We start from the raw sequence: 11052 nt of genomic DNA on the forward strand, positions 1-11052 counted from the left end.
CATGCATGCATGAGCAGTACTGTACCAATGCATCTACGGAGAATCAGTTTCATCCACTTAAATAACTAGAGCATGATCCCCTTGAGGCCGGCACAAAACATTGGAGACAAAAAAAAGAGCCAGCTTTGGAGACTCACTGGTGCTGCTGGTTAGGATCAGCCAACATCTCCTCCTCCTCACCATCATAATCAACGGGAAGCACCCCCGGATCCATCAAGCTGCTGCAGCCAGTTAAGGGAGCAAAAGGAACCATGCATCAGCAAAGATCCATCTACGGAGAAGCAACCAATTCATCAAATTGACAAACCAGAGCATGATCTACAGGAACCAGAGCATGATCTACAAGAAGCAGAGCATGTTCACGCGCAATCAAGCTGTCCTCTTGGGATCAAACCATACTACATAAGTAGATTCGGGGATTTACAACTTACGGTTGCTCCGCGAGGATGTATTCCATATGTTCCTCCTCATAGTCTACCAGAAAGCTGTTGGGATCAAACCTGGAGACAAACAAAAACGACTAGGAAATTGAGAGAGAGGTCGGCGTGGAAATATGTTGGCGAGCAAAACCAGAAACGCCGCCGGCCGGATCCATCAAGATGTAGCGAGGGAGCAAAACCATGAGCAAAGGAAGGTCGGTCAGCGCCCGGTGCGCGTGGCAAGGGCCCTCCATCCTGCCGCCGCGCCACCCTAGGGGACGATTCGGGTGCCCCCAGGGCGGTGTGACGTACGGCGAACGCGGAGGCCATGCTCGACCAGCAAGAGGGGGCTGAGACCCTCCTAGACACGCAGATTTGGCCCCGGCGGTACAGGGGAGCGTGCGGGAGTCATCATAACTTAAAAAGGAGGTACCTTTCGTCAATGGGATGGTCGTCTTCCTCGTTGGCGCCGTGGCCTCCTCCGCCTCCGACTCCATGCGCGGGCGCGGGCAGATCCATGACGAGTCGACCTGCTCTGCTGCAGGGAGGCAGGGGTTAGGAGGGGGGGGGGGCGGAGGAGGGAAGGAGCCTGTGGGGAGAAGCCAACCTGCTGTGCTCCGGCGGAGAAGCGGAGCGGAGCGGAGGGAGGAGGAAGAAAGACGCAGGCAGGAGTGGGAATTGGGGTTTATACACCAACACCGCAGTGGCTGGCGGATCCATGCCCTCTCCCTCCTGGGCCGCCGCCCGCCAGCCCAGGCCCATGTTGGAGCCGAATATCCATCCAAGCCCAACGCATTTTTTCTGTTTAATTTATTTAATTTAAAGAGTAGAAGGTGTTTTCTCTAGTGTGTGCGACTACAGCTTAAATAAAAGTGCATTATTTACAACAACAACAACAACAACAACAATAAATATTGCACTAAAGAAAAATACACATATGCTGCTAGCCCCCGAGCTCCGGTGCTCTCTATATTTGAACATTTTGAAATTCGTGTTTTTCAAGTTTCAAACACAATGTGAAATTTTTCCGCATACCCGTGGCAAGTTTTGGCAGAAATCTGGTGTTGCTTTGGGCTATAAAAAACAAATTTCTGCCAGTATATAGGAGAAAAACGGTGCCATTTCTGTCAGAAATTTCCCGTTTTTTGTATTTCCCAAAATAGAAAATACAAAAGTATTTCCTTTCTAGATTTTTACCATGCCATAGGGATGTGTGTATGTATTCACGTATTTGTTTTAAGATATGTTTGAGCAAGGAAGTGTGTTTTCCAAAAATTTCAAATACCAAGAGCCATGGGGCTTTGTAGCTGCAGGCACTTTTCATGGACCTTGCTCGATAGTAATAGTGGGTCTGGGCTTATAGGAAGAGGCGCACGACAAAATAAGATACAAATCTGATTTCTTCATCGTCAAATGTAGTCATCCAATTATTGAATGAATACTTCTCCAAAAAAAAAAATTGATTGAATCTTGTTGCCATCAGGGAGGAATAATTGTTCAGTTAATCCCAAAGAAACAAATAACATATCTATTTATCCAGACATACATTTTATATAATTCATCATATATCACATGCATGCATACATTTGCCGCTGATTTTCGGACATATAACTCATCACTGTCAAGACCTAAGCAACAAATTAGAGCAACTCCTAAAAGCGTCTCTCTCTCCATCTTCAATCAACAAGTCCACAAGGATACACCACCCCAGCCTGACTAGCCTAGACTCCATCCATATGCATGCCCTCCAGCTTCAGATGCCTGCACATCAACATACATAAAACTCCACATAAAATCCTCCTTCCTTCCTCTTTACCAACTGCACCCAACACACATATGTATAGTGTCCAACTTACTTAGTTAATTCATCCGGGAAAAAACTGAAAGTTTGGCCATTTCATTCACGAGCATCTTGAGAAATAGCCATAACTTGCGCTCGTGTTTGATTTTATTCTGGTATAACATGGGAATAACCAATATTTCAACCTACCAAAGGTGTGCGCAAAATCAATTTGAATTTCACCCCTACATTTATTTATTATTATTAGTATATTATTGCACATTTAATTAACCACGCTCAGTTTCTTCACTCGGTATCTTAAGGCGTTGCTCCCAAAAGCCCCACTTGTTCCTTGCATTCTTTAGTTTAGGATCCTGCTAGAAAGTTTTCTGTTCCGTCCACCGATTCTTTCTGAGACCGGAAGCTTCTGGACTCAAATGCTTACTTGTGTGTGCCCAACAGATAATATCCTTAAGGAACTTGACTCAAATATTATGTATGATCCATGCTTTCTTAACAATGATCATTTCAACACAAAAGGTGACAACAGAGGCATGTGCAAAATTAAAAGGAAGGAGCCCGACTTTTATTAGTTTGTCATGAGAAACAAGGGTTTTCAGGAACACGTCACTGTAAAAGCCAGCGCTTACACAAAGTGTAAACATGAATGGTTAGCCTCCGCAATGCAAATGTAGTCCTCAAACTATCATGGATATAACATATGCAAAAAAAAAACAAAAGGAACAAAGAAGTAGGCAAGTAGCTAACAGATGCAGACTCATAAAGAGATATCTTCCACAATATCCATAAGCTATATTTCCACAGGAAACAAGTGGCAAAAAGGCAGGTAAAGGTAGCAAGGCCACCTCTGTAACTGAACAAATGAAATTAAAATACGGATATCACATGTTATATTTACAATGCAAGCAGACACTTGACTATATATTTGTTGTTTTCTGACAACAATATCAGGGATCAACTGAAGCAAAATGGAGTTTCTTCCTGGTATAAAAACAACTGGTGGTGTTCAACTAGTTTAGCTGCATTTGTCACTGATGCGATTCCAGTGTTCTGAGCACTGTCTGCGAGACTGAAGCAGCAAGAGCACCTGCAACAAGTTCGGTAGTTAGAAACGCTAGCAGGTAACAAAGTACCGGCGAAGTGCAGACTGTCAAAGCTTGATTGTTGACGTTCTCTACAATTAATACTTCAGGAATTAACTGTGGAAGTGTGTTTATGTGTGAGAAATGGGCGGTCAACTTATTTACCTGGATTTGTGACCGATGAGATACCAGATACTTCCGCACATGTTGTAAAGATGCTGACATAGTTTGCACCTGCAACAAATCTGGCAGTTAGAATTGGCAGCAGAAAGCCAGGAGCTGACCAAATGCAAAGAACAACATCAAGCAAACAACAAAAGAATGACAGAACGGAAAACTCCAGGGGAAAATGTTCCCATAGTACCACAGATCTTTTAGAGATAGCCCCTATAGTAATAAATAAGGGCAAGCAATGCACATATGAACCAAACTGTAAGGCCTGGAAGTGGAACAAAACTTAGCACTACAAAGGTATTACAGGCTAGTTGAACCAACTTCTTCTATGATTCAACTAAAACTTTGGCCAATATATTTTCAAAGGAACCTTGGTTATTAAATATGATTTTTTTGCAGGGTGGTTATTATTTATGGTTGATATACTTTTTGGAGGAAGCCATAAATAGTATTAAAAAATATTAAAGGAATCCTAAGTGGCATATGAATGATTATTTTGGGACATCTAAACTACCACGCAGCAATGACATGCATTTGGTGATCGCTAGAAACAAACAATTCAGGGATAAGTTGTGACGCAAATGGAGGTTTGAGAATGACTGAGGGTGGTCAACAAAATTACCTGCATTTGTCAACGACGAGGCCCCAGAATTTTTAGTAAGATGTGTTGCGGTACCAGACATGGTGTTCAACACTGGAGCACCAGGAACACCTGCAAGGCATTCAACAATCAGAACTGGTAGTAATTAAGCAGCCAGGCAGTATAATAAAGTAATAAACTGCAAAAAATAACATCATCAAGCCAGATCGGGATAGTGGTTCTGAATTTACCATGCACAAAAGCAGACACAAAATGGAAAACAAGTGACCATAGAACGAAAGAATGCAAACGCAAAAGGAAACGTATTTCTACCGTGCATCGTTCAAAACATATGTGTTGCAATGGGTCATAGATAATGGCCACATAGCCACATAGGCCACAGCATAGGAATATCTAAAGCATAAACATCAGGAATCACTTTGGAAGCAACAAATATAGAAATGGCGCACTGACACAAATATGGAAATGAGGCACAGTAGTAAAAAAAGTGCAGCAAGAATTAATTCATTCTAATTTGGCATATAATTAACCAATAGGGCTATGGTCTCCAACATATGATGTGAAGTGTGACTCTATTTTTTTTAACTGATTCTAAAATTGGAAGGGAAGGAAACCTTATTGTGCAGATGTGTGCCAAAAGGATTCAGCCTATTAGAGAGCTAGTAAGGAGCACATATAAGCAGTGGAGATAATGACAAAAATGACTGTACTAAGCCAAGGTTACCTTCCTTCCCACTTGATTGAAGTTCCAGACCAGCTTGCAAGCTTTCATCTGAAGATGACACAAGTTGATCAGTTTATATGCATATACATGCATGATCCGAGAGGTTTTTCGAAATAGTAAAATCAAAGGGCCTCACGGCTTGCTGCCAAATATATCTGGATTGACAATAAGTCGAGCAAGCTATAGATGTGTAAAGTGCAAAGTAAACAAGACAAGGACACAAGAGCAGAGGCTAGTGTTACCAATAAGATCTGCGTGCCACTTCCTTGTCTTGTCTGTCAATCCTGCCACCAACAACAGTAACGATGGCTTTTAGCATCACAGATATAGAATCTACAAGGAAGTATATTGCTTAATCATAAGATGCTTGTAAATAGGGCACTGTACCCCTGTTTATGTCGTGACTGCGAGTTGACGAAGGCAGCCTGCAAAACATGGAGCATCTGCATGAGTTGAGTTGGTCAAGAAAGAGCCAGCAAGAGCAGAATGAATTTGCCATGTTTCAAGGTCATATTTTTACCTCTTCTTGGTCCTAAGGAAGATCTTGGCCAGTGTTTTAGGTCGTGGCAGGTCTTGTTCCTTGACGTGGCGCCTCCGACGATACCTAGGCAAACAAAATTTCAGGGAAATCAATGAGAGACTTATTTATTTTTATTAATTGTATCAAAGTTAGTTGCAATGAAATTGGCAGACCCGTTTTACACATTGCCTAGAATGGAGTGGATCAAGTGAACATGGACAAGCAAACTAATGGAGCCGGAATCACCTGAATCCGATGGGAAGTACATCGTGTGGCATCGTTGAGCCGCCCGGCAATATGACCAGGCCTTTCAACTCAGGAGCCTTGTAAGCCAAGTGTTTGACGATTTGAGAGGCCTTCCAGCGAACGCGCTCCCAGTCCAGGGAGGACCTGATGAAACAGTGGTACAGATTTAAGTCGAGAGACATAATAAAGAGGAAAAATTGCAGGAATGGACAGGCAGGCAGGAACTGAACTGAAGATGTGATCATCTAGCTAGTGCTGCTACCTGACTTGTTCCAAGTGGAGAATGGAGAGGACGATGGAGCGGATCCGGAGGGCGTCGTGGGAGACGGAGTCGTCGTGCTTGAGGTACCGTGTGTTGTACTTGCGGTTGAAGTAGGTGAGGTTGCGGTCGGGCACGCCGGCGACCATGCTGGCGAAGGGGGCGTGGTGCTTGAGGAAGTGGAGGAGCACCTGTGCCTCGTCGCTCTGCGGGTGCGATACCGGGCGGAGGAAGCGGGAGACGTAGGCGATGGCGTCGTCCCAGAGGCCCTGCCGCACCAGCCGCGACAGGTGGATGACGCTCATGTACGCGTCCGTCTCGTTGAGCAACCTGCGGGTGATTGATTGATTGATTCGGAGAATGGAGAGGGCGAAGCAGTTTAGGAGGACGGAGGGGGTGGGGATGCACGTACCCTCGCAGGGCGTCGCGGAAGCCGTGGAGCCAGAGGTAGGTGGCGAGCCGGCGGTGACGGCACCGGCGCACGCAGCCGTAGTCGACGGGGCCGATGGACTCGCCCAAGTCGCCCACCCAATCGGGGATGACCGTGACGTGTAGGGCTGGACGTCCGAGCGAGCTTTTAGGCTCGGCTCGAAGCTCGCTCCAGCTTGGCCCGTTACAGCTCGGACCGGTATGATAATTAGGCGAGCCGAGCTATGAAAATAGGCCCGATTCTCGACCGAGCCGAGCCGAGTTTCGCCCGGTCCAGCTCGGGGACTCGTTGAGGCCCAGCCCAAATTCGCGTTAGGTCACAGCAGAGAGAGAGCACACACGCGACGCGGTTTCCTCACTCTTCTCCCTTTCTCTGCCCGGCGCCACCACCCCTCACCTCGCCGCGCCGCAGGCTGGACTCATCGGGCTTGGCACCGATGGCGACGGCCGACGCCGCCTTCCCTCACCACAGCGGACACAGACGGACGTCTCTCCCCTGGTTTCTCACCGAACGACAGGAGCAGGTAAGCGATCTCTTCTCTCCTTCCCATCCTTGCCCCTAGCTCCCTGCACTGGCGCACACACACGCACCAATTTGATGGATGGATCATGGATGGATGCTTGTAGTTTTGGTTGGAGGGCGCGGCTAGCTAAGAAAGAAGATGGATGGATGCTAGACGAGTTTGATGGATGGATGCTTGTGTTTGTTGGCTGGAGAGTGCAGCTAACTAGGATGTATGCTATGCTGCACGAATTTGATTGATGGATGGATGAATTTGTTTGTGCTTGATTGTGTAGACTGATTAGTGATTATTATCTATGTAAATTTTTGTTGATGATTGACCATTTGTTCTTCGCTGATGTATGCAGAGCCCCACCACTGTGGCAACAATGGACAAGGAAAAGGGGAAGGACAGTAGGAGGAGAAGGAGAAGGAGAGGAGCTTGGTGTCCATTATGAAGACTAAGCCGCTTGTCCCAGGAAGCAGAAGGGGAAGGGCATGGGCAAGGGTTGTGTCGCTGCAGAGGAAGCGGGCCAAGGATTACGGCAATGTCCCGCTCGCCGAATTGTTATTAAGGGTAAAAAAAGCTCCGCGGCCTTGACGTCTCGCTGACCCTGCCGACGCCAAGATCCGCACCAACCCCACTGTCCGCCGCTGGATGGCGGATCTCAAGACCGCCGCCTACCAAGCCGACCACGTCCTCGAAAACTTCCGCTATGAGGCGCTGCGGTGCTGTGCCGACGACCACATCCGCGGCCCCTTCTCCGTGAGTCCTTGTCTCTATTTTCAGTTTAATTTGGAAATGGATTTTCTGTTTAATTTGGAAGTGGAAGCCCCGTAATCTATGGAAATTGAAGGCTTTTAATTTTACTGAAATTAAAGATGGTCCTGTGTGGCTCTGTTGTTTTCATTCAGTTTATAAGTGACTACAATTCCTGGCTACATAAGCGTCAGTCTGTCAAGTGTCAAGTGTCAAATTTCAGAGGACACTTGAAATCTGAGCATCAAAGAGGTTCAGTCAGTCTGTCCAGTGTCAATAACACTTGAGATATTTGTCGAACACGTTCTGTAGTAGAAACGGAATCCTACATCTTCACCGGTATGGTTGTGCCAAATATGTGTGTCCAAGCTCCCGTGTTTGCTGTTTTTGCTATCCAAAGGTCAAATATATGTGTGTGCAAGCTCATGTATGTGTTGTTTTTGGTATCCAAAAGTCAAATATAAGTTTGTACAAGCTCATGCATATGCTGTTTTTGGTATCCAAAAGTCAAATATATGTTTGTACAAGCTCATGTATGTGCTGTTTTTGCTATCAAAAAGTCAAATATATGCGTGTCCAAGTTCATGTGTGTGCTGTTTTTGTGTGCTAGGCAATGAAGCATGATAAGCAAGCGGAGAAGGATTATGAAGAGGAGGAAGACAATGAGGAGGACGAGGATGAGCAAGGTACTGTGTTTGAGGAGGAGGAAGATTCTCATTTTGATGTCAAAGCGCCAAGTGTTATGCTATGCAAAATTGCATTGTTTGGCTATCAACGTTCAATATTTTTGCTGTATAAAGTTCAAAGGAGGAGCTGTCCAAAATTCAAAAGCAATGATGCCCAATTCTTTTCATCACTATGACCATTTTTTAAACCATAGACTGCTAGATGTTGCATTTTTGCAATATAAAGTGCTTCTTTTCCAAATTATGGCTTTAATTGCTGTAGAAGGTCAAAACTGGTCTTTAAAAACAGGTTCTGTTACATCCCAGCTATTATGGAGCCAGCTGGCTCATGAACCGGCTCGGTCTGAGCCAAGCCGTAGCAAAAACGAGCCAAGCCGCCTAAATCAGGCTCGTTGGCTGAGCGAGCCGAGCCGAGCCGCTTGAGAGCGAGCCAAAGCCAGGCTCGGATCAAACTCGGCTCGGCTCGGCTCGTGTCCAGCCCTAGTGACGTGGCTCCCCAACGACGAATCCATCGTGCCGCCGGCGGGCTGGGGCTGGGGATTTGGGGTGGGTGTGTGGGGGAAGGCTCCAATCGAATACTGTAGCGCACAACACTGTACGGGACTGTAGACCGAACACTGTTCACGCAGATCTGACCGTTGATTCTGGCTCGGATGGTGTGGAGAGAGGGGCCAGTCACCGTACTGTTCGTCGAGCAAGGCACTGGATCTCATTCCATATAAGAGGAGGCAGCCTCATCACGGGAACCCGCACCCCACCCCGCCCAAACCCATGTGCAATGTTTTCGAAAATGTCCCTCTATTTCTTTGAAAACGTCCCGACGCCATCACCCTTGGAGCATCTCTAACACGCCGACCCGCAAAATAACCGCCCGTTTAGGCTTTCGGGCAAAAAAAAGTGGCCTGATCAAACACTGTGTCGACCCGCGGTCTCTAAAAAAGGATTGCGGGGCGGGGCAAATCTTTGCCGTCGACCTTTAGATACACGGGGTGGGAGGCCGACCCCTATCGGCTGTGAGATTTGGTGGGAGGGACATTTCCGTGCGATAGTTCCCGCTTCCCCTTCCCTCCGCCGCCAACAACCTCCCTCCGCCCGCTCCGGAGCACCTTCATCGGCTTCCCTCTGCCGCCATGGAAGCCTCCCAATCATCGCCTGTCACCGTGAAAGTCATCCACGCGCCAACCCCTCCAGCAAATCTCGTCGTCGGCCATGTCGTGCCCGTGGCCATTCAAGGCTCCACCGCACCACCCCGCAAGTGGCAGGGCAACGTCGTCGTCCAGGGCGGCGCTCCTGCAGCCCCCGCCGAGAATCCGGTCCGGCCCGCGCCGGCGAAGAAAGCGAAGGCTTCGGGTGTAAAATGCAAGAAGCTTGCCGGAAGAGCTACCCCGCCAACACCTCCCCCGATTGCGCCGGCAAGAACTACCCCGATGACGACGTTGCCGTCGCCGCCCCTGAGTTTCGGGTCTTTTACCGCTCAGGTTTGCGGGCTCTATCCGGCTGCAGCCGATTTCGGACTTTAAACGCGTTTTTCTCTGCCCTTATCCGTGGTTTAAGGGTCGAGGCCTTAAGGGGTCTGCTAGGGATGCTCTTACCCCACCCGCCCCAGGTGGCCAAATCCCTTATGCCACTTTTTGAAAACGCCCTTTTGTCTTTCTTTCGTTGACGAGACTAGGATGTGTTTGGTCGCTCGCATTGTTTTTAGGCACTTTGCATACTTGTCCCATCAGGGCTTGGTTGAGCATATGCAGGCAAAAAAACCAACATCTGCATGTTGATTTGTTGCATGCATATCCTCCCCCTGCATCACAGCAACGCCTCTACTCACTGTGTTTGGTTGCTCGCATTATATGTGGTCACACGAGTGCACGCTTTTTGATTGCATACGAGCATAGAGTTGTGTTCACCTTATAACCTACTTGGTGAGCTTACCCACTACTACTACACCTTACACACGATCACACCGAGCACACCAACGTCATAGCGTTGCAATGGCGATGAACTGGACGAAGATGATGAAGTTCTTCAGCCCAAACTGACGATCCACCTTGCCAACTTCACACTGTTGCATGCCTACTTTCGCACAAACTTGGAGCAAACTTCTTCTGCACCCCACCCCGCCCGAACCCCTGTACAATATTTCTGAAAAAGCCCCTCTATTTTTTTTTTGAAAATTTCCCAACGCCACCACCCTTACCCCACCATGCCACCTTTTGAAAATGTCCCTCTATTATGTCTTTCTTTCGTTGATGAGACTATCAGCACGCCATCCTAACTCAGGTTATTTTTATGTGTAACATTTTTAGTAAAATAATTAAATAGTAATTAAGATTTTACATTGTTAAATAGTACATTTAATAATTAATATCAGCACCTCAGGTTGAGCGGCACCATAAACCACAATGTTCCATCTAAAACTGATACATTTATCTTGAAGAAGCGCTCTAACAAATTGTTCTCCATTAAATATGTAATAATATTAAAAAAAAACTAATCTCTTAGTTCCTGCACGGGTCACACCCGATCTTCCCTGTGAAAAGTCCCCTCCATCAATGATTGAGGACTAAAATGTTCCCACAAGATGATTTGATGCTTTGAGTGCAATTTCCTCAAAAGGAAACCTCAAAAAGTTTATCTTGCTTCTTTTGTTTGGTTGTTTGTCTTAGGATTTTCCTGTGTCTGATGCAGTTGAGAGAACTTGCTTGGATTTTTTTATATTCATCGGAGCAAGTAAAGATCAATGATAATCATGAAGGAAATATGCCCTAGAGGCAATAATAAAGTAGTTCTTTATATTTCCTTATATCATGATAAATGTTTATTATTCATGCTAGAATTGTATTAACCGGAAA

The 11052-nt window shown here is 46.5% G+C and overlaps 1 protein-coding gene and 1 long non-coding RNA gene across 3 annotated transcripts; one reads left to right on the forward strand and one right to left on the reverse strand.

The window, feature by feature from the left end:
- Positions 1–2974: 2974 nt before the first annotated feature.
- On the reverse strand, positions 2975–6369 carry LOC123108349 (uncharacterized). The gene is made up of 10 exons (XM_044530160.1): positions 6239–6369; positions 5830–6156; positions 5568–5711; positions 5322–5405; positions 5189–5226; positions 5044–5085; positions 4802–4849; positions 4099–4188; positions 3468–3536; positions 2975–3307 (listed from the first exon to the last, which is right to left on the reverse strand). The coding sequence occupies exons 2-10, from the start codon at positions 6129–6131 to the stop codon at positions 3249–3251; spliced, it is 876 nt and encodes a 291-aa protein (XP_044386095.1). The 5' UTR covers positions 6132–6156; positions 6239–6369; the 3' UTR covers positions 2975–3248.
- A 230-nt stretch (positions 6370–6599) lies between these two features.
- On the forward strand, positions 6600–8396 carry LOC123108350 (uncharacterized). 2 transcript variants are annotated; one of them, XR_006451876.1, is made up of 3 exons: positions 6600–6779; positions 7126–7523; positions 8128–8396. It is a non-coding gene; the product is annotated as an uncharacterized lncRNA (long non-coding RNA). The 2 variants fall into 2 exon arrangements; XR_006451875.1 differs by having other exon boundaries at positions 7126–8396.
- The last annotated feature ends 2656 nt before the right edge of the window (positions 8397–11052 follow it).

Source organism: Triticum aestivum, chromosome 5A (assembly GCF_018294505.1).
Source record: "Triticum aestivum cultivar Chinese Spring chromosome 5A, IWGSC CS RefSeq v2.1, whole genome shotgun sequence".
Classification (NCBI taxonomy): domain Eukaryota; kingdom Viridiplantae; phylum Streptophyta; class Magnoliopsida; order Poales; family Poaceae; genus Triticum; species Triticum aestivum.

What these genes read in the sequence shown, in the direction of transcription:
- LOC123108349 (XM_044530160.1), bottom strand. Translation starts at nt 6,131, where the DNA reads ATGAGCGTCATCCACCTGTCGCGGCTGGTGCGGCAGGGCCTCTGGGAC. An exon ending in TTCCTTAGGACCAAGAAGAG is followed by an intron (nt 5,227 to 5,321) that starts GTAAAAATATGA and finishes CATGTTTTGCAG; the next exon opens with GCTGCCTTCGTCAACTCGCA. An exon ending in TCAATCAAGTGGGAAGGAAG is followed by an intron (nt 4,189 to 4,801) that starts GTAACCTTGGCT and finishes AATGCCTTGCAG; the next exon opens with GTGTTCCTGGTGCTCCAGTG.